At 40.6% G+C, this 27,919-nt stretch overlaps 1 protein-coding gene across 4 annotated transcripts; it reads right to left on the bottom strand.

Moving 5' to 3' along the window:
* Window positions 1–410: 410 nt before the first annotated feature.
* On the bottom strand, window positions 411–27,718 carry LOC124151502 (acid phosphatase type 7-like). 4 transcript variants are annotated; one of them, XM_046524010.2, is made up of 12 exons: window positions 27,597–27,718; window positions 22,146–22,346; window positions 21,218–21,394; window positions 17,076–17,101; window positions 15,611–15,708; window positions 12,356–12,424; window positions 11,522–11,636; window positions 9,838–9,951; window positions 7,677–7,805; window positions 6,646–6,717; window positions 5,752–5,889; window positions 411–3,739 (listed from the first exon to the last, which is right to left on the bottom strand). In XM_046524010.2, the coding sequence occupies exons 1-12, from the start codon at window positions 27,703–27,705 to the stop codon at window positions 3,668–3,670; spliced, it is 1,320 nt and encodes a 439-aa protein (XP_046379966.2). In that variant the 5' UTR covers window positions 27,706–27,718; the 3' UTR covers window positions 411–3,667. The 4 variants fall into 4 exon arrangements, with proteins under 4 accessions (XP_046379966.2, XP_048259279.1, XP_048259280.1 ...); XM_048403322.1 differs by lacking the exon at window positions 7,677–7,805; XM_048403323.1 differs by lacking the exons at window positions 22,146–22,346; window positions 27,597–27,718 and adding an exon at window positions 21,666–21,669.
* Window positions 27,719–27,919: the final 201 nt, after the last annotated feature.

Here is a 27,919-nt window from a genome sequence, read left to right as displayed (position 1 = left end):
AACATAGCACTAAGATCGCTTTGTGGAACAGGGCCCAGGTCACTTGGGTCTCAGCCAGGTGACATAGAAGAGTTGTCTCCCATGTAGTCACTTGGGTCTCAGCCAGGTCACTTGGGTCTCAGCCAGTCGACATAGAAGAGTTGTCTCCCATGTAGTCACTTGGGTCCCAGCCAGGTGACTTCCAAGAGTTGTCTCCCCAGTGACATGGGGTGTCAGAGCTGGCGATGGGGCACATGACTGTCACATGACACAACACGACCTGGCTGAAGACCTATCGTAACCCGGATCTTCATACACACTACACCCACAAAGCATCTGAGTGGTTTAAATATGGGTCCCAGGTACTGAGGTTGCCAGGTACTGAGAACGTATCCTGCATACCTTTACACATTTCCTTGTCAATAACAAAACAAAATTAAGAAATTTATTCATAGCATGAAACAAGCAACAATAAATCAGTTTCTCCGTACAGAAGCGAGTAATACAGAAATAAACATGGCAGAACATGTTAAAGAATATTAACTCAACTCCATAACATGGCTATCATTGAACAAAATGATATGTTACAAAGTTCACACAAGTCAGTATATTGATACCCGCGACCGCCACTTATTAAGAACAAATATGTTTTAAAAAATACATAGGGAAGATTTTACGATGAAGGATGATTCGATGTTGATGAAGGGAGGAAGTACTGGTCCTAGATTTTGCCATATTGTTAAGTGTAAAGTGCATTGTGTTCGTAGACCCTTTGGTGTCAGTAAGTTAGCTCCTCTCTCAGTCTTCAAAATCCACACTAGACCACTACACAGTCGTGAGGACAAGAAAACTCAAGTGATGGTAGGGAAGTCCCCATTGACTAGCAGCATTTGAGGGTTATAATACTGAACCAGTTCTCAATGTTTCAATTTTGTTACAAACTGAACTGAATAAAAGTGATAAAAAATGTAAACATAGTAAAACATTTATTGTCTTGGGTAGATAAGAAAGATAGGGAAATATAGTCTCCACTAGTTCTCTGGAAAAGTCTTAAAAACGAATTTCTATGGCTGCTCTCTGTGGTTGATATGGATCTCTTCACTAATGCAAATGCCTCGAGTGTTGCAATCAATTTCACCTTAGAGTGAGTGAGTTGGGTTTAACACCGCTTTCAACAGTATTCCAGTTATATCGCAGCATGTCAGCTTAATGTGGGAGGAAAGCCCTAAGTGATGCAGATCTTAACGTTTACCACTTTGGTGAAACCCACGAGCACGGGTATGGTGCTGACAAACCTAGAAACTTAATTGGTGCGAACCAGGATTCAAACCCACAATCATAGGTTCTCTGCACAGCGAATAAAAGTGGAATGGCACACTTTGCTACACTGGTAAGTTTTTCAAGAAGACATACATGTACTTCGAAAACAACAATAGTTTTCATCAATCATGAATCATGAATCATACAAAACAAATAACGTCTAAGAAAACAGTTTCTTTTCAAAATCGTTTCACATAGGTCTTGCCATACTCTGTACAATAGTGTCAAATGAGCTCTGTATTAAAATGTGGAGAATTGGATGAGATGTACATGTGTGGCTGAATATATGTATATTTGCACCATCATATTTATAATAAAAAACTTGACTAAAAGCTCCGATGCAAAAAGCACAATGCACCAGACAACCTCAAAACCATTTTCATAACACAAAAAGTCAAATACATATCACAATAACAGTAAAAAACATGTTCAGTAAATATATAAACAAACATACCATTAAAAGTCAGTTTAAGTACCGGTAAAACTTAATAAAGTCACACAATTCTTTGGCAAAGAAAGCATATTTGAAACTTATGTTACTTCCTATTAACAGATATACTAGGAATACAAAAAAAATATCAATTTTTTCAAACAAATAACTAGATTATATTCCGAAGACCACATGTACGTACAAATGATATGTAAACATTACTTTTATACGTGTATTCACAGATTTAAGTAATCTCCAACTGGTTCGACAGTAGCAACAGGGCTAGTGACACACATGTTGAACTGGTTTGACAGTAGCAACACGGATAGTGACACTCTCTGTCAAACTGGTTCGACAGTAGCGTTGAGAGCTTTAAGATAAATGTCAATTTTGACTTTTACAATTTTGGTTATGACTAGAGGAAAAGCGAGGTGGGAGATTCGTCTCGTTCGGACAATCACAGCCTTAAACAGTCAAACACACAATATTTAGTGAATGAAAGCTTTGTATGTTCTAGCAATCATGTAGCCATTTCATTGCTGGAGCCAACCCTCTCCTAATGCTGAAGGACAGGTGGAATGAATTTCTTGATACCCGAGTGTACAGCGTACAATACACTGATGTATTATGTTATATGACACAGTACTCCAATAATCAAATGTACACAGATACATTGTTAAACATTGCTAAACAATACAAGGCCTACATCCCAACTGGATATGAACTGGTATGAAATCATAAACAAGTTGTGTAATATTCACCATAGAAATATATGTCATGTTTGTTCATATGGGGACTGACTTGAATACAAAAATGTAGGTTACAGTCTTGGGTCAAGAATACATTACTCTTGTCACTATCAGTCTTTGGTCAAGAATACATTACTGTCTGGGTCAAGAATACATTACTCTTGTCACTATCAGTCTTTGGTCAAGAATACATTACTGTCTGGGTCAAGAAATCATTACTCTTGGCACTATCAGTCTTTGGTCAAGAATACATTACTCTTGTCACTATCAGTTTTTGGTCAAGAATACATTACTCTTGGCACTATCAGTCTTGGGTCAAGAATACATTACTGTCTGGGCCAAGAATACATTACTCTTGTCACTATCAGTTTTTGGTCAAGAATACATTACTCTTGTCACTATCAGTCTTGGGTCAAGAATACATTACTCTTGTCACTATCAGTCTTGGGTCAAGAATACATTACTCTTGTCACTATCAGTCTTGGGTCAAGAATATATTACTCTAGTCACTATCTGTCTTGGGTCAAGAATACATTACTGTCTGGGCCAAGAATACATTACTCTCGTCACTATCAAAAGTCAGTCAAGAATACATTACTCTTATCACTATCAGTCTTGGGTCAAAAATACATGACTCTTATCACCACTGCAATACTTGGCCCTGTCACAAACACCATAACCTCCTCCAGGCTCTAGTGAATGAATGTTGTTTTACGCAGAGGTCAGCTATGTCAAAGTGGCCTGTGATGGACAGACAAACCTGTGACTGATACAAAGACCAATGATTCAATCGTTAGGACACAGTGGCAGCAACACTACCTCGTTAAAATTCACTCTTAGAATAAATGTGGGTCTTTAATGTTTCCTGCCCCCCGAGTTCCAATCATCATCCACTGGTCCCATCCACTTTCATCCACATGACATATAATTCACATGGGTCGGTCGGGTAGCCTTGTGGTTAAAGCGTTCGCTCGTCACATCGAAGACCCGGGTTCGTTGCCCGACATGGGTAGAATGTATGAAGCCCGTTTAGGGATCCCCACCATGATATTGCTGGAATATTGCTAAAATCGACATAAAACCAAAATCCCTCATAATAATTCACATATACCTCAACCAGATTCACTACATAACAATGCAAGGATAACAATGACTTCAGCTGTTTTGATGGTTGATGGAGGACATCTAGTTAGGCATTGCCTAGGCCGTACGGTTCGTGTTTGTCTTTAATGAGAGTGAAGCTATCAATGATCTCACCATTCTGAAACACAACAAACGCAAGACATTAGGGGTGCTAACTAAAAACTACTTGCAATAGAAGAAGCCCCTTCTCCGACATCTCCAGAAGCCCCAAGAAATCATCACTGACCACTTGAGCTGAAAATATTGCCTGGTTTCTTGCGATACGATTCCTATTACGATACGGACTGATGATACTACTGGTATCACGATACACCACATCAAATTGTAAGAAATGATGAAATCACTGAAATACAGCTCTAAAACCTCTTCCATAATACATTCATTTATTGTTATCTCAAAAACTCTAAAAAGAAAACCACAAGAAAAAAACAGTTTAAATGAAGGGATGGTTATAAAATGTAACAGTTGGTCGGCGTGTCCTCAGCTACCACATCCTTGTGTTCTGCCATGCTTACAGATGGCGCTATGCTACTTCTGCCATTATGGGAGGTAACTCTATTAGTTCCTGTTCTATTTATAGCATATCGCGATATCACAAACTGACGATTCAAGTATAGTGTGTACCTAAGTATCAATGATATCATAGGTATCGGTGAATCGTTACAGCCCAACGGACCACAATGCATTTCCTGTATGTTTGGAGAATCACATTCATAACACACAACGCTCTACACTTGCTAAATAAATGTACTTCTAGTCGCCATTCATAGTTATGCATCTCTCATTCCATTAATTTAATGGAAAATAAAGAAATAAAAACATGATTTCCTGGTTTCTAATGTATTTGATTTAAGATCTGATTTGCCTTTGTTTCAATTTCACCAAACCGCTGGGCAGTTGAATAATGTTTAGAACACAATCTCTGCATTTGCTTTGTCGTCCACTTTTGCAAGACATGAGCGTAAGTATTTTGCCATTTATGCTTGTTAGTTCTGTCCAAAAATTCAACTTTTCCAGGCAAACCTGACCCTGCCTCACAACAATATTTAAAATAAATTTTATTTGAACACTTGTCAAATTTCATCAAGTCGAAATCTGTTTGTCACGAGACACGAAATTCATGCTTGTGTTTGACATGGCGCCTTTTTTATTTTCTGATGATTATCAGTGTTTGTTTGTTTTCATGGCGTGACATCGTTGTCCCCGTCTTGATCATCACCGACAGTTTCATTATCAGTTACATGCACAACAACAGATTTCAGGGTCCAGAAGTAAGCCGGTGTCGACCTTGTTCTTCTGGTTGCCAGTCTGTCTGTATGACTAACTTCCTTATGCTCTCATAAGCATTGATCCACGCAATTGGGATACAATGACATGCATTTACCAAGCCTGACCGAGCCTGACCATCCGATCCCGTTAGTCACCTTTTACAAGCATGGTTGCCTTTAATGTCAAGAATGGGTTGCTGAAGACCTGTTCTAACCCAGACCTTTACGGATCCATTTCAGATGTGATGACACGTTTTGTGGTCTGAGAAAGCTCAGGTTGATTCAGGAAACAAAGAAGCAGAAATGACATCCGACATCACCAATAGTGCTTCACCCTGTATATATGGGATACACCATCTGTCTAAAGTTCTAACAATGGAATATTTCACAAATCAGGTATCAATAATCATTTGTTACTTATACCAAATGTATAAGCTCTGATAATAAGTCTAACAAGCATGAAATACTCATATCCCCCGCCAATATGTCTAGTTGTGTGCAAGCAATATCATGCGGTTTTCAAGATCTGCTCCGGAAAGGAGCACTACCACCATATTCAGTCAATGTCAAGTCGTTGCCATGGAAACTCGAAAAATAAATTTTACAATAATTCCAAACTATCAAAAGACACGAGTTCACCAATTCAGTTAAGATATCTCTCATGGTTTTTTAGTTCTGCTGCGGAAAAGAATCGTGATGGACAGACAGAATGACGGACAGCACCCATTCCTATACCCCCTTCCAATCCATGGTTTTACATTATGCCACAATATACCCAAATCTACCATTCCAGTAGCCCCTTGAATATTTTACTAGCCACGGTTTAGCACTGTTTAATAACTGGTGTCGTTAAGCAACTCACCTTGTCGTCAGACACCTGTTGGAAGTCAATGTGGGTGTGGTTGTGGATGGTCATGCGCGTGTAGCCGTAGTCGGAGGCGCGGTACGCTGACCAAGGATTCAGGTTTGGGTTAAAGGGGTCAAGCCTCTCTTTGCACCCCTAGAGAAAAACATTACATCTTAATTTTGTTTGCATTTTGATTCGAGGGTCATCATTGTTCCGGAAAATTAATTAAAGATAAAGAAAGTATGCAAAGAAGTAATTGTCACTAAAATGTTACCCAAAAGATCCAACAATATTCCAATCCGTTGTAACTCACAATCTCAGTAAAATCAGATCTTTGTCCTCGCTACCACTAAACAAAGATCTGAGGACATCTCATTAAGGGTCAAGTCAGAACGACCTTTCATCTGACCAATCAGAGCGTCGCTTACCAGATCGTGAAAGTGACAGTTGGAATGTGATTTCGATTCATGCAACCTCGAAAACTTTAACATGGGGTATTCAGAACGATAGTTATAGGGGTTTAACGACTGAATCCATACAATCTACACCATACATTTGCCATTCCAGAATGTTCTTTTGTTCAGGTTTCAAATTTTTAATCAAGAATTTTTCAAAATATGTTTCGAATCTTAGTCGCCAATTTGAAATAAGTGCCGTAAAGCATGAGAAAGCTGCCTTCTGATTGGCTAATGTCGACTTCTATTCAGTCCTTCCATTGGTCGGTCACAATTCGCAAGGTCGGTCTGACGTGATGCGTAATGGGATGTCCTCAGAACTTTGTTGAGCGATAGCGAGAACTAAGATCTGATTTTAAGGAGATTGTTGTAACTCACTGACTGAAACACGAACTAAACAGAAACATGTAACATTTCGTAGCATTGATGAATCGAATCAGTGCGTAGGACGTACCGCTGACCCTGTGACAATGTGTACGGGGGCCCCCGGGTTGGTGTATGGGTGGTCGTAGCTGCCGTTGTACACCTGCATCATAAAACAATATATATATAGTAATATATTTACAAACATGCTTCATAATCTTCATTTGTTTATCGTACAATTTAACACAGCAGGGAGAATAAACCATGAGGGGCACCGCCCTGAGTGGTGTATTCTCCCTGAAGTGTTTTATGAGTGTTTTTATAAGTTTAACAGTTTGTTTTTATTGTGATGATTGCACTATCCATTATTAGATAAACAAAAGTATCATAAGCCAAAAGGAAGAACTAATTCTGAGTATATCTTAAGATATTATTCTGAAACCTGGGTTCCAAATGTTTTCCAACAAAACAAAGAAATCATCAGTCCAAAGAGAGAATTCTGATAAAGTCAAGTGAAATGGGGTTTAACGTCGCATCTAAGATTGTTGCAATTTTATAGGGATGAGCATGCATTTTTGTGTATGTGGCTGCTTGTACTAGTCCGGACTGATGCTGATGCTATAGTGCTAGCCCTCTGATATACCATGCCGCAGTTAACATGAATACCCCACTCATCTTTTAACGTCGTTTGGTATGACGCGGCTGGGAATCAACCCCCTGACCTTCCGCTTCCAGGGTGGAAGCTCTACCACTAGACCAGAGATGCGGTGGTATGATGCGGCCGGGAATTGAACGCCGGACCTTCCGCTCTCTGGCAGATGCTCTACTCTACCACAAGACCATGGAGACAGCGGTATGATGCGGCCGGGAATTGAACGCCGGACCTTCCGCTCTCTGGCAGATGCTCTACTCTACCACAAGACCATGGAGGCGGTGGTATGATGCGGCCGGGAATTGAACGCCGGACCTTCCGCTCTCTGGCAGATGCTCTACTCTACCACAAGACCATGGAGACGGCGGTATGATGCGGCCGGGAATCGAACGCCGGACCTTCCGCTCTCTAGGCAGACGCTCTACCACAAGACCATGGAGGCAGTAATTCTGGTAAAGGCAGAAACTGACCTTCCTGTTGTAGATGGGCCACAGGCGTTCGTAAGAGTGTTCATGAGCCCACAGCGCCACGTCAACGCCGTACTTGTCAAACATGTGTTCCAGGCCGCCAATATGGATGAATGGGATGCCTACCCTCACCTGGAACAAGGACAATCAAACACTGCAGAGTCCTTGCATGGATTGCGTCAAACATTGAAGACTAATTGCATGATATGACATAAAAAAATAGGGACAGATTGCATGCATTAAGTCAAACATTGGGATAGGTTGTATGAATTAATTGTCAAACATTGAGATAGGTTGCATGGATTTAGTCAAACATTGGGATAGGTTGCATGAATTAATTGTCAAACATTCAGAACACTTTGCATGAAATGAGTCAAATATACATGAAAGATTGTAACAATTAAAATCATTAATTTAATAAAAAACGGTCATGCAAGCTACTCCCATCAAACAGCTATATGATGGCAGTCTGTTAATAATCAAGTCTGGACCAGACAATTCATTGGGGATAGCTTGCATGGATTGAATCAAACAATGGGAATAGCTTGCATGGATTGAGTCAAACAATGGGAATAGCTTGCATGGATTAAGTCAAACAGTGGGAATAGCTTGCATAGATTGAGACAAACAATTGGAATGGATTGAGTCGAACAATGGGAATAGCTTGCATGGATTGAGTCAAACAATGGGAATAGCTAGCATAGATTGAGTCAAACAATGGGAATAGCTTGCATGGATTGAGTCAAACAATGGGAATAGCTTGCATGGATTCAGTCAAACAATGGGAATAGCTTGCATGGATTAAGTCAAACAATGGGAATAGCTTGCATGGATTGAGTCAAACAATGGGGATAGCTTGCATGGATTGAGTCAAACAATGGGAATAGCTTGCATGGATTGAGTCAAACAATGGGAATAGCTTGCATGGATTAAGTCAAACAATGGGAATAGCTTGCATGGATTGAGTCAAACAATGGGAATAGCTTGCATAGATTAAGTCAAACAATGGGAATAGCTTGCATGGATTGAGTCAAACAATGGGAATAGCTTGCATGGATTGAGTCAAACAATGGGAATAGCTTGCATGAATTAAGTCAAACAATGGGAATAGCTTGCATGGATTAAGTCAAACAATGGGAATAGCTTGCATGGATTGAGTCAAACAATGTGAATAGCTTGCATGGATTAAGTCAAACAGTGGGAATAGCTTGCATGGATGGAGTCAAACAATGGGAATAGCTTGCATGGATTGAGTCAAACAATGGGAATAGCTTGCATAGATTGAGACAAACAATTGGAATGGATTGAGTCGAACAATGGGAATAGCTTGCATGGATTGAGTCAAACAATGGGAATTGCTTGCATGGTTTAAGTCAAACAATGGGAATAGCTTGCATGGATTGAGTCAAACAATGGGAATTGCTTACATGGATTAAGTCAAACAATGGGAATAGCTTGCATGGATTAAGTCAAACAATGGGAATAGCTTGCATGGATTGAGTCAAACAATGGGAATAGCTTGCATGGATGGAGTCAAACAATGGGAATTGCTTGCATGGTTTAAGTCAAACAATGGGAATAGCTTGCATGGATTGAGTCAAACAATGGGAATAGCTTGCATGGATTGAGTCAAACAATGGGAATAGCTTGCATGGATTGAGTCAAACAATGGGAATAGCTTGCATGGATTGAGTCAAACAATGGGAATTGCTTGCATGGATTGAGTCAAACAATGGGAATAGCTTGCATGGATTGAGTCAAACAATGGGAATTGCTTGCATGGATTAAGTCAAACAATGGGAATAGCTTGCATGGATTGAGTCAAACAATGGGAATAGCTTGCATGGATTAAGTCAAACAATGGGAATAGCTTGCATGGATTGAGTCAAACAATGGGAATTGCTTGCATGGATTGAGTCAAACAATGGGAATAGCTTGCATAGATTGAGTCAAACAATGGGAATAGCTTGCATGGATTAAGTCAAACAATGGGAATAGCTTGCATGGATTGAGTCAAACAATGGGAATAGCTTGCATAGATTGAGTCAAACAATTGGAATAGCTTGCATAGATTGAGTCAAACAATGGGAATTCCTTGCATGGATTGAGACAAACAATGGGAATAGCTGAACTTGTTTGGCCGAAACTAAATCCTACTTCTTACCAAAGTTTCATTCTTTGTGCAGTCATCCGTGTCATTGTTGGAGCAGTACATGGGTCTGTGCCCCATCGTGATGATCCACGGCCGCTCTGCTCGGTTCTCGGGCAGATTCGCTTTCTGAGATTGTCAGATAGGTGAAATAATAATAATAATGATAATAATGATGATCTCATGTAGCACCAAAATTTCAAACTTTGATAATGTGTTTGTGCTGATTTGAAGGGGGGATACCCAACCTGGGCTCCACACATTGTTTCTTTCTTCTTTTTTTGAGGGGGGTGGGGGGAGTGAGCCTGTGTCTTTACTTTAGGCTTTAAAAATATAGAATTGGTTCTCAGGCAATGGCTTTTAAAAAATATAGTGCAGGCAGGTGTTTTTTTTGTGGGGGAGATTTTTCATGCTGGTGTGTTACCAAATTTTGTGAACAATAATTTCAGCAAAACATGTTCTTCTAAAGTATTGCAGCATTTCACTACTAGGGTTGTGTGGTCGAGACACAGAATATTTAAAGATTTGGGGGAGGGGCCCCGGGAGAATGGAAATAAACTATCATTCTTTTTAGCCTCATACACCTACTTGAAGTAATCCACTTTAACTACCCAGTCACCCTGGAGTGACTGCGTAAGGTTTCCTCGTGATACTCCTGCCCTAAACAAGCTAAAATGGCAGAGGTCCCAATGAACTGACTTACCTGACTGTACCCATAAGGGATAGCAAACCTACCATATTTCCTAGGCGATTAGAAAATTGACAAATGGGGGTTCTTATTAAAATCATAAACATTGAGTTGAATTTGTTCTGTGGGTTCAAGCGGTGAGCAATAGTGAACAAATGATAGTTCAAACACCATTGAAACTAAAACTGTTTCAATAATAGTTGCTAGGCAATCACATATGCCTTCTTCACTGCTGGGTTATTGAACAAATCTGTAATATACCGAAAATATGGACAACTGTCAGGTTAACTTTCAGGCTCAGTAGCTGGTGCCTACAAAGAATTACAGATTGGTCTAGAAGTTGGTCAAGGTGTGCTTATTGTCATAGGGCGCTAAATACGGCAAATATGGTATATGTTAACCACTAGGTTTCCCCCATCACTGCACCGAGGCAAGGGATTTAACTGACTGTAAAAGTCCAGTTTCCACCCTTGCTGAACTAGGCTGAAATGTCTGGACTCGATCATAGCACCACCAGTGGCTATTACGAGTTTTGTCGCTCCTATTGACCAATCAGATTCCATCTCTCATATCACTTGCAATTTCTTCAAACAAAATGGCAGCTCCCAGTCAAGACAATCTGCTCAATAATCAACATCTATAATGTCATAAAGGGAGTCTTATGTCACAAAGTGCATCAAATCACTTAAATGATTAAAAAAATGAACAGATATATATCTGTCGACACCCAGTTGACGGTACACATGCTCTTCAAATCCTGCAACCAACCCAAATCTGCATGGTATTCGCCATTTTGTTTATGAACCAAATGTCAATTTGGCTACATGAGTTTGATTTGACTATGCATGGACTTGTTAATCCAGCCAAAATATAACTCGATAATTCCAGCCTAGTTAGGCAAGGGTGGAAACTGGACTTTAAAACTAGTCAGTTAACTCCCTTGCCTCGGTAAGGAGCCATCATTGTGGAATCTTTGGTTTCTGAGGTCATAATGCACAGCATGGCCTTTACCTTGAGGTCCTGATCCAACCACTCGTACTGCATCAATAGCTGCCCGAACCCATACTCTAGAAAGTAGTAATACTCTGTGCTGAGCGAGATAATGTGGGCCGGCCCGATGTCAAAACTGAAATACAAAATCCATCCTTAAAGATTCATAATAATATTAGGCAGCTAGTTTTGTTGTCATTTCACGATTTACATATTTTTATTCCCAAACTACATGGCGAGTGGTCATTAAATTAAATTATTAAATTAAATATAATTTGATAAAAAAAGTATAAAAAAGTGGCCTCGTTTAAGTATTTCAGAGTTAACGTGTACAGGGAAAATGTTACTCTCGTTTCTCTATTGATCTCCTGAGATTTTTTTCTTTTACCCATGTAAGTCGACTAAGAAAAAGACATTATTTTTAATCAAAATTTATGAAATTTGCAGTTGACAGAAGTTTAAATGAATAATAAAAATAAACTTGGTGAAGCAGGGTTGAGGTGGTAGTATAAATACTTCAGAATGTTGCAAGCTTCATTGTCAATATTGACTGTATTGGTTTGAGTACAAAACCTGTTGTTGGTTTGTTTGTTTTTTTGTTTAATGCCGCCTGCATTTAATTTTCCTGCTATATGACGGCGGTCTGTAAATAATGAAGTCTGGACCGGACAATCCAGTGATTGACATCATGAGCATTGATCCATGCAATTGGGATGACATGAATCAACCAAGTCAGTGAGCCTGACCACCTGATCCTGTTAGTGGACTCTTATGACAGCATAGTTGCTTTTTACAGCAAGCATGGGTTTCTGAAGACCTGTTCTACCCCAGATCTTGGGATGTATTGACACTCACCTGTAGAACATGTGCTCTGACTGTTCATCAAATGGCATGGTGAATCTGTTCTTGTAGTTGGAGAAGTTGCTGGAACAAGTGAGTAGGGTGGCATGAGTGAGTGAGTGGGGTGGCATGAGTGAGTGAGTGAGTAAGAGTGAGTGAGTTAGTGGGTTAGAGTGAGTGAGTGAGTGAGTGAGTGCTAATACCACTTAGTTCAGTCACATCATAACAGCTTAATCTTCGAGGACTAAAGACAACAGTGAAGCAGACCTAAGACGCTCACCAATTTCATAAAACCCACAAGAACAGGTATGGCACTGACAAACCGGGGGCATGGGTGGCCCATTCATCTAAGGCGCCATTCACTGTGCAGAGTTGTGTCCCTTGTGCAAGACAGAAACCTATGATTGTGGATTCAAATCCTGGTTCGCCCTGATAATGTTTCTAGGTTTGTCAGCACCATACCCGTGCTCGTGGGTTTCTCCGAAGAGGTAAACGTCTGAGACCTGCATCACCTCAGGCTCTCCTCCCACATTAAGCTGTCACGCAGTGATATAACTGGAATACTGTTAAAAGCGGTGTTAAACCCAACTCACTCACTCACTCACTGACAAACCAAGGATGATGTAAGTGTGGAGTGATGGTCCCATGGCTCGTGCCATGTACCATCAGTCTGGTCCAATCACTTACACACCATAACTCACTATAAGTGTTCTTCTGTTGGTATAACACTTGTTTTCTGAACAATCTGTTTATTGATATGAATCATGTAAACAAAACATGTTTATTATCCCCCGCCACGAAGTGGAAGGCAAATATAGGAGTTGGTGCTGTACATCCGTCCCTCCATCTTTCTGTAATGTTTTGTTTCCGAAGCAGAATTAAAAAAACATGCAAGATATCTTAACCAAACTTGGCACATAGGTAGGTGTAGTGGTGAACTGGATTTCTTTGATAGTTTGGGATTTTAATTGTTGTTTTTTTAGAAAATTGAGTTTCCATGGCAACGGCTTTGACTTAGACTGAAATGGCGGTATTGGCGGGTGATATTTCCTGCTTTTTCCTTTTGCTAGGTATAAGAACAGAAACACTGCTTGTTCAACTGTTCTCATGAAGTTCATGTTGTCTTCAGTAAGTAAGCAATAAACAACAATTGGTGTTGCAGTACTTGTCTATGTGCTTCCCAACAACAAAGAATTTCAACAGACATGAGACCTGAATCAATTCTGAGACTAAAGTGAGTGAGTGAGTGAGTTGGGTTTAACGCCGCTTTTAACAGTATTCCATTCATATCGCGGCGTGTCAGCTTCATGTGGGAGGAAAGCCCGAAGTGATGCAGGTCCCAGACGTTTACCACTTCGGTGAAACCCACGAGCACGGGTATGGTGCTGACAAACCTAGAAACATAATTGGGGCGAACCGGGATTCGAACCCACAATCATAGGTTTCTGGCGTGTCCAAGGGACGCAACTCTGCACAGCGAATCGCGGCGCCTTAGACGACTGGGCCACCCGTGCCCCTCTGAGACTAAAGAAAACCAGTACATCTGAGAAAGACGTCTTCCCCAGGGATTTATCTTTGTGATCTCAGAGACAAAACATCTACAGCAAATATAAGTAAAAACTCCTAAACTGGAGTTCCATGATTTCAGGGCTTAATAATAACGAATATTTACCTTTGCAAAGGATATTTATATCTTAATACTAACAATCTATAAAAGAGGAAAACAACTTGTTTCTTTACAGGATTTCCAAAATGTTCTAATTTGCTACAAAAGAAAGTTTGTTTTCTCTCTTAAATTCTAGATAAATCTCTTTGGCAATATTCATAAAGATTCCATGAAAAGTAGCCTAAAATAGCTCTCAGCTATGATTTTAATCACGTACACATTCAGAAAACCTCCAAGTGAGTGAGTGAGTGAGTATGGTTTTACGCCGCTTTAAGCAATATTCCAGCAATATCACGGCGGGTGACACCAGAAATGGGCTTCACACATTGTACCCATGTCGGGATTCGAACCCGGGTCTTCGCGGTGACGAGCGAACGCTTTAACTGAAAACCTCCAAGAGAAGTCCTAAGAGTAACCATAAGGAAAACCCTCAGAGGGAATTTCCACCAAATAGATCTGGGGTAAATACTGTGCTATTAATAGAACTTGGAGGGAACATTACATATCATGTGATGTGTCATGTGACTCAAATACAAACACCTGTTGCGTTATTGAAGAACATAACTATAAATTTATATGGCTAGGTGGCAAACTAATTATTTACCCAAATGTATGTGTCATGAATCCTTGTCACATTGAGTTATTGAGTCTAACTGAACCTACCGAATGTACACAATATCAGTGTATGAACTAAATATGGAAAACATTTGACATGATTGAGGTAGAGAAAAATAAGTGTTTTCTTCCCATTGAGCTAAAGAAATAATCATGCTTTTTCATTTAACAATTTACTCCAATTGATGTGATTTTTGTTTTATACTTACTGAAATATCTCAGAAAATAGGAAACATGTTTGTTTATTTGTTTGTTTGTTTGTTTGTTTACGTGAGTAACATATTGCTTTTCAAGTATTCATATTCAATCAATAATTTGCAATTCTATGAAAATGCTTTTTTCAATAACAAATTTTCAAATTTAATGACACTATCTTTACTTGATTAAAAGAAACTAATTTCATCATAGTTGTAAATATGTAAATATTTTGATCATAAATTAAAGGCATACTTCATTTCTAAAGAAGTAAATACCATGAACGAATCGTCAGACACAAACTATGGACAAGATGGACTAATGCCATCTTCCCGAGGCAAGGGAGATAACTAACCTTAAAGTCCAGTTTCTACCCTTGGCAAACTAGGCTGGAATTCCTGGGCTTGATTGTACTGCCATCGGTGGCTATTACGAGTTATGTCCCTTCTATGTCCCTCCTACTGACCAATCAGATCCCACCTCTCATATCACTTGAATTTGCTTTTAAAAAAATGGCGCGTTCACCTTGATTAAATATATGAAAAAAAATAATCTTGCAATCAACTGAAATCTGCACAGCAGTTTTACAAACTTGTTTGGACTATGCATGGACTCCATAATTCCAGACTAGTTTGGCAAGTGTGGAAACTGAACTCCCTTGCCTTGGGAAGAGGGACTTATGGTAAATATCCATATAAAGTTACTATCTTCATCTTACAGGTTAATCAACTAAGCCTTTTGATTCAGACTTGTTATAAATAAACAAACTCGGTGCTAAAGCTGAACCCACTCACTACGTGTTTTCATGGTTGCCAGGGCAGGTCATGTAAGGGAGATAACCAGCGATGGTCTGAATCTGTTTCATGAACGCATCTCCTATTCGACTGTTGTTCTGAAAGTGAAATAAACAAGATGTGTATTGCGGATGCAGATGGGGATGCAGCGTTGCATCCCCTTTTCCAAACAAACTACATGTTAACAGCATGCACTGTATGAAATTAGGGTGAAACGATACATCAGTGAAATTCAAATGATATATCGATGAAATGATACATCGGTACACCTGTGCATTGTAAGTTTTCATGCAATGATACGATACACAATACGTTTTCTTCTGTATTGATACAAGTCGATACACTTGTTAAAATACTTAGTACTCGTTTAATGACCCCTGGGAATTTTGTCAGTCAACTGTATGGTCATTAGCATTCCAAATTCACTAGTAAAAATAGCAGCTACAAACATGTGTCTACAGTTAGCTTTTCCTCAAGAACATGCTCTGAAATATTTATAGTCAAGAAGTTTCAATGCAATTAGACGTTTGTTTGTTTGTTTGTTTAACGCTGCACTCAGCAATATTCTGACTATATGATGGCGGTCTGTAAATAATCAAGTCTGGATCAGACAATCCAGTGATTGACATCATGAGCATCGATCCACATCGGACGTGCATCAACCAAGTCAGCAAGCCTGACCACCCGATCCCGTTAGTCGCTTCTTACGACAAGCATAGTCACCTTTTAGGACAAGCATGGGTTGCTGAAGACCTATTCTACCCCGGGTCTTCGCGCGTCGCAATTGACGTAAATATGTGTTTCGCGATATGAATCGTATCGTTACCTAATTATCACAATATAAATCGTATCGTTACCTAATTATCACGATATGAATCATATCGTTACCTATTTATCGCGATATGCATCGTATCGTTACCTCTTTATCGTGATATGTACTGTATCGTTACCTATTTATCGCGATATGCATCGTATCGTTACCTATTTATCGTGATATGTATTGTATCTTTACCTATTTATCGTGATATGTATTGTATCGTTACCAATTTATCGCGATAAGCATTGTATCGTTACCTATTTATCGTGATATGTATCGTATCGTTACCTGTTTATCGCGATATGTATCGTATCGTTACCTGTTTATCGCGATATGTATCATATCGTTACCTGTTTATCGCTATATGTATCGTATCGTGACCTTGCTGTATCATTTCACCCCTTCACCACTATTATATATTTTTGCAGTAGGAGTTAAGAGTTTTTCTAAATATTGATTGCTATGTTAGCTATAAATTTGATTTGGATCTATGTACTTTCACCTGAATTACTCTCATAATTTTTTAATTGACATGTTTTAATATTCATTGAACAGTTACCATGGTTACAAAAGAAATTAAGTTTGATACATTGTATAACCTTGTTAACCTCAGAATATTTCAAGTTACTTATGACGCTCTTTGCTTACCGCATCCAAATCATAGGCCAAGTCTCCTGCAAGATAGAACAAGTTTTTTTAATGTCCAGAACACAACTGAAACAGCTTCATTACATATATGAACTTAATGCATGTGTATGTTTCGAGACATTATAACCACAAAAATATAAATACAATCCCACATTATTGATAATGCTGACTACAACATTAGAAATTTGGGACTTTTAGAAACTTTATTTCACTGGTTCTTGTTTGTATCTAGTCATGTTGAACGAAACAAAACTGACATTTTCAGTCCGCTTTTTCGGTTCAGTTTGTCACAAATTTGAAGCATTGACAACTGTTTCAGAATTATAGCCTCAAATCCTGCTCTTCCACAGAGGGTAGGCTGTCTATGCCAACTTGAAGGTATACTTACACTAACTACCCATACAGTATTATTATTAGAATTATAAGAAAATTTGTTCTCCCGGCCAATTACCATTAACTTAAATATCACGGAATATATACATCACACAAGGCCGTGTTCCCGCTGGCTTTTGAAACTGTCAGTCCTGGGGGACTGGCAACTCAAAACATTACCAGTCCTCCCTAATTTTTGTCAGTCCCAACTTTCAACAAATAAACAAATGTTTGAAAATTAAGTGCTTTTGATTCTTTCAACATCATGTTCAATGCAATGATGTCATCTCTGTACCAAGCTTAGTGACATGGTTAGCCTACCAAGCATGGCAACATGGGTAGCCTACCAAGCATGGCAACATGGGCAGCCTACCAAGCATGGCAACATGGGCAGCCTACTAAGCATGGCAACATAGGTAGCCCACCAAGCATGGCAACACGGGTAGCCTAACAAGCATGGCAACATGGGTAGCCTACCAAGCATGACAACATGGGTAGCCTACCAAGCATGGCAACATGGGTAGCCCACCAAGCATGGCAACATGGGTAGCCTACCAAGCATGGCAACACGGGTAGCCTACCAAGCATGGCAACACGGGTAGCCTACCAAGCATGGCAACATGGGTAGCCTACCAAGCATGGCAACATGGGTAGCCTACCAAGCATGGCAACACGGGTAGCCTACCAAGCATGGCAACATGGGTACCCTACCAAGCATGGCAACACGGGTAGCCTACCAAGCATGGCAACATGGGTAGCCCACCAAGCATGGCAACATGGGTAGCCTACCAAGCATGGCTACACGGGTAGCCTACCAAGCATGGCAACATGGGTAGCCCACCAAGCATGGCAACATGGGTACCCTACCAAGCATGGCAACACGGGTAGCCTACCAAGCATGGCAACATGGGTAGCCTACTAAGCATGGCAACATGGGTAGCCCACCAAGCATGGCAACATGGGGACCCTACCAAGCATGGCAACATGGGTAGCCTACCAAGCATGGCAACATGGGTAGCCTACCAAGCATGGCAACATGGGTACCCTACCAAGCATGGCAACATGGGGACCCTACCAAGCATGGCAACACGGGTAGCCTACCAAGCATGGCAACACGGGTAGCCTACCAAGCATGGCAACATGGGTACCCTACCAAGCATGGCAACATGGGGACCCTACAAAGCATGGCAACATGGGGACCCTACAAAGCATGGCAACATGGGGACCCTACAAAGCATGGCAACATGGGGACCCTACAAAGCATGGCAACATGGGTAGCCCACCAAGCATGGCAACATGGGTAGCCCACCAAGCATGGCAACATGGATACCTAGTGTGGCAACATGGATACCTAGTGTGGCAACATGGATACCTAGTGTGGCAACATGGATACCTAGTGTGGCAACATGGATACCAAGTGTGGCAACATGGATACCTAGTGTGGCAACATGGATACCTAGTGTTGCAACATGGATACCTAGTGTGGCAACATGGATACCAAGTGTGGCAACATGGATACCTAGTGTGGCAACATGGATACCTAGTGTGGCAACATGGATACCTAGTGTGGCAACATGGATACCAAGTGTGGCAACATGGATACCTAGTGTGGCAACATGGATACCTAGTGTGGCAACATGGATACCTAGTGTGGCAACATGGATACCAAGCATGGCAACATGGATACCTAGTGTGGCAACATGGATACCCAGTGTGGCAACATGGATACCTAGTGTGGCAACATGGATACCAAGTGTGGCAACATGGACACCTAGTGTGGCAACATGGATACCTAGCATGGCAACATGGATACCAAGTGTGGCATTATGGATACCAAGCATGGCAACATGGATACCTAGTGTGGCAACATGGATACCTAGTGTGGCAACATGGATACCTAGCATGGCAACATGGATACCTTGTGTGGCAACATGGATACCTAGTGTGGCAACATGGATACCTAGTGTGGCAACATGGAAACCTAGCATGGCAACATGGATACCTAGTGTGGCAACATGGATACCAAGTGTGGCAACATGGATACCTAGTGTGGCAACATGGATACCTAGCATGGCAACATGGATACCAAGTGTGGCATTATGGATACCAAGCATGGCAACATGGATACCTAGTGTGGCAACATGGATACCAAGTGTGGCAACATGGATACCTAGTGTGGCAACATGGATACCTAGTGTGGCAACATGGATACCTAGCATGGCAACATGGATACCAAGTGTGGCATTATGGATACCAAGCATGGCAACATGGATACCTAGTGTGGCAACATGGATACCTAGTGTGGCAACATGGATACCTAGCATGGCAACATGGATACCTAGTGTGGCAACATGGATACCTAGTGTGGCAACATGGATACCAAGCATGGCAACATGGATACCTAGTGTGGCAACATGGACACCTAGTGTGGCAACATGGATACCTAGCATGGCAACATGGATACCAAGTGTGGCATTATGGAAACCAAGCATGGCAACATGGATACCTAGTGTGGCAACATGGATACCTAGTGTGGCAACATGGATACCAAGTGTGGCAACATGGATACCAAGTGTGGCAACATGGATACCTAGTGTGGCAACATGGATACCTAGTGTGGCAACATGGATACCAAGTGTGGCAACATGGATACCTAGTGTGGCAACATGGATACCTAGCATGGCAACATGGATACCAAGTGTGGCAACATGGATACCTAGTGTGGCAACATGGATACCTAGCATGGCAACATGGATACCTAGTGTGGCAACATGGATACCTAGTGTGGCAACATGGATACCAAGTGTGGCAACATGGATACCAAGTGTGGCAACATGGATACCAAGTGTGGCAACATGGATACCTAGTGTGGCAACATGGATACCTAGTGTGGCAACATGGATACCTAGTGTGGCAACATGGATACCTAGTGTGGCAACATGGATACCAAGTGTGGCAACATGGATACCTAGTGTGGCAACATGGATACCTAGCATGGCAACATGGATACCTAGTGTGGCAACATGGATACCCAGTGTGGCAACATGGATACCTAGTGTGGCAACATGGATACCTTGTGTGGCAACATGGATACCTAGTGTGGCAACATGGATACCTAGTGTGGCAACATGGATACCTAGTGTGGCAACATGGATACCTAGTGTGGCAACATGGACACCAAGTGTGGCAACATGGATACCTAGTGTGGCAACATGGATACCTAGTGTGGCAACATGGATACCAAGTGTGGCAACATGGATACCTAGTGTGGCAACATGGATACCTAGTGTGGCAACATGGATACCAAGTGTGGCAACATGGACACCAAGTGTGGCAACATGGATACCTAGTGTGGCAACATGGATACCTAGTGTGGCAACATGGATACCTAGTGTGGCAACATGGATACCTAGTGTGGCAACATGGATACCTAGTGTGGCAACATGGATACCAAGTGTGGCAACATGGATACCTAGTGTGGCAACATGGATACCTAGTGTGGCAACATGGACACCAAGTGTGGCAACATGGATACCTAGTGTGGCAACATGGATACCAAGTGTGGCAACATGGATACCAAGTGTGGCAAAATGGATACCAAGTGTGGCAACATGGATACCTAGTGTGGCAACATGGATACCTAGTGTGGCAACATGGATACCTAGTGTGGCAACATGGACACCTAGTGTGGCAACATGGATACCTACTGTGGCAACATAGATACCTAGTGTGGCAACATGGATACCTAGTGTGGCAACATGGATACCTACCTACATGTAGTACAGCATCATACATATCCACCTCTCTCTGTAGGCGGGGCAGAGACTGGGCGTTGACGTTGCCCATGTCACCGTACATGACCAAGCGAGGGCTCCAGTTATTCCCCTTTGGCATGGCAGTAAAGTTGAATGGATCACTCCAGCCATAGGAGCTTCCACAGTGATAATCTAGATCAATGAAAACAAACAGGATATGAATTGTATTGTGCCAGGTCAGATACCACCTTGTAAACTATATCCCCATTTGATGGTAGTATGTTCCACATAGGTAAAGACCTTAAGGCTTAAGGTTGACTCCCAACATATACGTACAGTAACTCTCTACACATACAGTATTTCTGTCCGGGAGTAAGCCCAGTGATTGTAACTCCCTACATATACTTCCAGTATTTCTGTCCAGGAGTAAGCCCAGTGATCGCAACTCTCTACACATACTTACAGTATTTCTGTCCGGGAGTAAGCCCAGTGATCGTAACTCTCTACACATACTTCCAGTATTTCTGTCTGGAAGTAAGCCATGGCCGTAACTCTCTACAAATACTTCCAGTATTTCTGTCCAGGAGTAAGCCCAGTGATCGTAACTCCCTACACATACTTACAGTATTTCTGTCCAGGAGTAAGCCATGGCCGTAACTCTCTACAAATACTTCCAGTATTTCTGTCAGGGAGTAAGCCCAGTGATCACAATTCCCTACACATACTTACAGTATTTCTGTCCAGGGATAAGCCCAGTGATCGTAACTCTCTACATATACTTACAGTATTTCTGTCCTGGAGTAAGCCAAGTGATCGTAACTCTCTACACATACTTACAGTATTTCTGCCCAGGGATAAACGCAGTGATCGTAACTCTCTACATATAGTTACAGTATTTCTGTCCAGGAGTAAGCCATGGTCATAACTCTATACACATACTTACAGTATTTCTGTCCGGGAGTAAGCCCAGTGATGACAACTCTGTGTATGTACTGGGCCCTGTGCTCCGTCCCCCCGTCCACAAAGTGGGTGCTGTAGCCAGTGGCCTGCTGGTTGACGGAGGCCGGACTCAGGCCATATTTCACGATGGAAGAGTTTGTGGAGTTTACAGTGCTCCATGTCACTATCATCTGGGTAGGGTCACCTGTTCCAAAATACATTAGTTACCATGGTTACAGGATGCAAAATAATAATGGTGACACAATAATTAACATAAACATGAACACCATGAGGTCCACATATACAATAAACTTACACTGAAGACCAAATAGTAGCTTGTGTAGAGATTTGTGTTGTTATGGTGAGCAGCATAAATAGGGGAATAATGGTATGTTGCAACGTGAAATTCGACAAGAACAGCCCAAGAGAAGGCATTAGAAGGTAAGGGTTATATAGCAACTTGCATGCACGTGTGTGTGTGTGTGTGTGTGGCTGTGGCTGCTTGTACTAGTCCGGACTGATGCCGATTTATAGTGCTAGCTCAATGAGATACCATGCCGCAGTTTAACATGAATACCCCACTCACACACAGTATACTGACTCCGAGCCGACCAGTCCTTGTTTTAGCCCCTCATGTCGAGCGCCCGGGCCTTCCGCTCTCCTGGCAGACCCTCTACCACTAGACCATGGAGGCGGTCGAAGGGATAAGAAGAAAAGCCAAGGAAACGCACATATTTATTAACAGCCACATGTGATAAAACAGGTTTATGGGTTTCTGCTATTAGCGCCATTTAGAAGTTGGAACAGTAATGTATTACCGTGTATCTTCTGCTTTGTAAAAACAAAACATGGTTAAGAGTTTGAGATTAAGAAATTTACATTGATCATTGTTGATAAAAATTAAATACATATATTAGAAGTGGCAAGGGAATTAGCTGTGGACTGGACCATTTTGCTGTTTTAAGCTGTAATTTCGGCTGACTGAGTGAGTTGGGTTTAACACCGCTTTGAACATTAGTCCAGTTATATCACAGCATGTCAGCTTAATGTGGGAGGAAAGCCTGAAGTGATGCAGGTTTTATATATTTACCATGTTGCTGACAAACCTAGAAACAAAACTGGGGTGAATAGGGATTCGGACACACGATCAGATTTCTGGTGTGCCCCAGGGTTGCAACACTGCACAGCAGATTTTATTTTCGCATAGAAATCAAGCAATGAAATCTCAACTGGCAACACATTTCACTTAACATGACATAAACTATCATTAAAGTGGGGACAAACATTATTGAGTTCAACATAATGTGATGCAGTGAGGAAGAACATTGCTCAATAGCAGGAAAAGAGAAAGTAATCACGTCAATCAGTACACCTCGCACACAATAAAAAAATGAAATCATACAAACTATTCATGCTACTGAGATTTGTTTGTGTGGAATGATTAATATTGTTCTGGTTAATGGCCATTTACTGTAGCAAGGAAACATCTGCTGCCAGTGAACTCACATGTTAAACAATGACAATTTGTATTCTGTAGCCAAGTGTCATGACTGTATTTGATGTAAAAAGCGCCCACGGCCCTCTCAAAATTAAAAATAGGGGGATCTTAATCGAATATAATTTTGGTGAGATAAAAAACAGAGTTGAAAGATTGTAAATTTTGTGGTTTATGCTGACAGCCCGAAATGATACAAAAGATGAATCTGTGTGTATTATACACGACAGATATATTTTCCAGAATTTAATTGCCCGTAATTAAGGGTGCATATAACACATGAGTGAGTATTATACACGAATAAATAATTCTTGTGTACATTGATCAATCGGAAAGGGTGCTAACTGGGATTGTTCACTAGCGAATATATTAGCAAATATTGTCGTGGGTGCTTATTACGTCAAATACGGTAATCTGAAAAGCCCTATTTTTTTATTCCACCTCATCATGCTAATGTAACGTACATGTTCAGCACACACAACTGTGAATACAACACATTAACCAAATAGGATGACGAGGCAAGCTCACAAAACACTGATCCACTGATCACACAGTGACATATTCACAAGAACAAGAATAAGTACAAATATGTCTGAAATATTTTTTTAATCTTTTCCTTACCTACACACCAGTTTTGGTATTATTAAAAGCTGCAAACTAAGAAATAAGAAATGTTTGGCTAAAAAAATAACATCAAATCCCAAACTATGCATATTTGCTATGGCCAATTTCTGTAGAATGAACGCATGATGAGATTATATGTTCACTGGAGATGCATCATTGAGACATATACAGACAGTGGGTTGTTGCAGTTATCGGTTCAAATGTGCTAAATCACGTAATTTGATGTAGTAACAATCTCATGAAACAGAAGGACAGTCTTTTCATTAATATATTATAAATTTTATATTCTCATGAGGTGTCTGACAAACAGGATATGATCAGGACTACCGTGTTCGACGTAATAAGCGCCCGGCTCTAAAAAGCGCCCACGGCAATATTTGCTAATATATTGGCTAGTGAACAATCCAAATTAGCACCCTTTCCGATTGATCAATATACACAAGACTTATTTATTCGTGTATAATGCTCACTCGTGTGTTATATGCACCCTTAATTATGGGCAAATAAATTCTGGAAAATATATATGTCATGTATAATACGCACATACTTTTCTTTTGTATCATTTCAGGCCGTCAGCATAAACCACGAAATTTACGATCTTTCAACCCTGGTTTTTTTTCTCACCAAAATTATATTCTAGCAAAAGCCCCCTATTTCTATTTTTGAGAGTGTCCTGGCGCTTATTACGTTGAACACGGTAATCCATTTTACCACTTGGGTTACAAGCATTGGACAATGGGAGAACTCAACCGTGGGATTTGTGATGTTAATGCTAAATGGAGTATCTGACAAATGGGGTGAGACCAATCTACATTAAAGGGGCACTGATCTAACGCAATTCCCCGGATTGGTTGTTGCCTTTGTTATTGTTTTTTCCCCCCGTGAGTACCCGGATGATATGCAACGCAACTGAGCGTGACCAGAGACTGGGCTACCGTCTGCAAGGACAGCTAAATAAACTTGGAGGCTGGAGGCAATATTTGTTTTACGCATTTTTGCATAAACACTGATTGGTTAACTGTGATCTATACAGATTTCGACAAAGGGCGCATGTTACTTAATTTCTTCAGCCTAAACAAGCAGACAAAAAGAACAGCGGAGCTCATCGGATGTCGTCATTTGGAAATACCCCAGATGGTTATAGTTTTATACTAAAAAAAGTATCCATGCAGTGAAAGCATTTTCGGATTTCGGCTTGCGTCGATAATACGATTACTACTCCCTTGTTGACATCCACGTTTTCTCGTATAACCCTTCACTTGTGTATTTGTCGTCATTCACTTGATGCTCAGTTAATGAATTTATTACAGGTACAATTAGTGGTAGCACCACTTAGATTACCTGACAAAGGTTCCCATTTGGCATTTATTGTGTCTGGGGTAATTATTCAATCTAAATCCAGGTTTGAAGTGAGGTGAAATGTGTGTTATGTGACATGCACGTGGCATCCCAGCAAGAGATGAATGATCAGTTGATTTTGTTGTTGTTGTAAATCAACGGATCGTTCCTAGTCATCAAAGGATTAACAGAAAATACGTTGATTGATTAATCACTGTTATCTTGCACAGTGGATATGTCAAGAGTGAGTGTTTACACGTCAAGGTTTACTAAAACAAAGGGAATACACTCATACCATGGCGTGAAGTGCCGATGTAAAACAACATACTTTGTTCAAAGGGTTAACTTATAATACGTTGATTGATTGATCATTGTTATCTATCACTCAATGGATATATAGGAACCGTGAACGTTATGAAAATAGTTGTCACGTGGGCTTTCTCAGCCGACCATTGAGACTTGACACCTATGTAAAACACCTGAAACAATCCAAGTGATCAGTTGAGAAACTAACACGGGTTATAATATCCCGAAACGACATATATCTTTTAAAATATTTGATTGTTACTGAGACACGTGACATCGAAAAAGTCTCTTTGTACATCTGCAGACGAGTGGGATATTGTTCCTTTGTGTGGATATTCACGGATACATTCCTCGAACAAGGACACTGCCTAAAATTTATACACATAAATTTGGTAGGTTGTAATTATGATATTTGCATTTTGTTTTCCTTCATTTGAACCGATTCGTTCTTGTTTCTCTACGTCTTGGTTGGGAAATTCTTCAATGCGCGATAGACGTTGTTTTCACAGGTCTTTTCCTTTGTAAGCGTGTATATATTACCGTCAATTTGTAAAATGTGATTCTCTCAGGCAATTTATAAAATGTGTAAATATTTCAGTCATTTTGACTAAAAATTCTGTCCAGATTGATTAAGACGATCAAAAGGGCCTACAAACATCACAACAGATTATTATGTAGGATTAGAAGCCAAACAACACAGAAATGTACTTTTCTCAACGTAACATTTTCAGTCTCTTGGTGATGACATTAAACATCAAAATGTTTGGAATTCGTTATCATAATAATACAGATGGAAATGTTTTTCAGTCACTTTGTAAAATAACTGAATATTTAGATGTTTAATAAATTTGTTACACATTTGACAGTAAAAAAAAATACACACTATAAAAAAAGCAATGCTCAGGTGAAATATGTACTTTGTGTTGCAAGTCAAAATAGTGTAAACGAAAATCGCAAAATTACCAAGCAAGTGACTTATCAAAACTTCGTCACCATTACCGATGCTACTCACAAAGATACCTACATTTCCTTATTATCTCGAAAACTGTATTTCATTTTGTTCATCAATGTGACCCTTATTACTACCCATAAAAGTGACTAATGCGCTTACGAATGGCGCAGCAGAGGTCGCGAACTAGTCTAGATTTCTGCTATACATCCGGGTACTCACTGGGAAAAAACAATAACAAAGGCAACAACCAGTCCCGGGGAATTGCGTTAGATCAGTGCCCCTTTAATCATATCAAGTATTATCTCACACCTTGAATTCATGTTCACAGATATTTCTTTTAGTGAAGCAGGACAAAGTGTTGTCTATAACGATCAACAGAACAGGATCAGGATTTATATAAGCAAGGTCGGTATTCGAAACCATTTCTCCTCCACCCTGTTGAGAAATAAAGAACTATAGCCATGACAGCTGAACATAAATTAAAGCACCTGGTGAAACTTTTTTACTGGAAAGACATCCGCCCGTACCCCTCCAAAAAACATATATGTATGCATTGCCGTTTAATCATATATATTTTTAAGGGGGGAAACGGGCGGAAGTCTTACCCCAGCTCATCTAAAGTTTCTTCCGAAAGTACCAAAGACAGAAAACACAACCACTACGGAAGATATAAGTTATAACCTTTAGAAGCCATACAGATTATATAGATACTACTTTGAGGATGCTGGAAAAACACTTACGTCCATATGACAGGTGTATCTGCTCAGGTTGTTGGTAAATTATGCCATATGATCTGTGTAAACCTGCGAGAAGTGTCACGAAACACAACAACTCGCCTTCCACCGCCATGCTGGATTCGTATTTACGCAGTCACATGACCGCGGATTGGTCACGTGAAAATGAGGTGTATCGGTCGATTCGGCAAGTGTGCGTCACACAGACTTTGCTTTCAGTACAGCTGTACCGAGCAGTAGGGGTGAGACGCAACTCCCTCAATTTCCCACCCCTCTGGATCCGCCAATACAAAAATGTTAAAACGACATTGTTTTTTAACGAATTTACC

This window comes from Haliotis rufescens, unplaced genomic scaffold, assembly GCF_023055435.1.
Source record: "Haliotis rufescens isolate VD_foot unplaced genomic scaffold, xgHalRufe1.0.p SCAF_3, whole genome shotgun sequence".
Lineage (NCBI taxonomy): Eukaryota > Metazoa > Mollusca > Gastropoda > Lepetellida > Haliotidae > Haliotis > Haliotis rufescens.
This window is presented reverse-complemented; position numbering and strand designations above follow the sequence as displayed.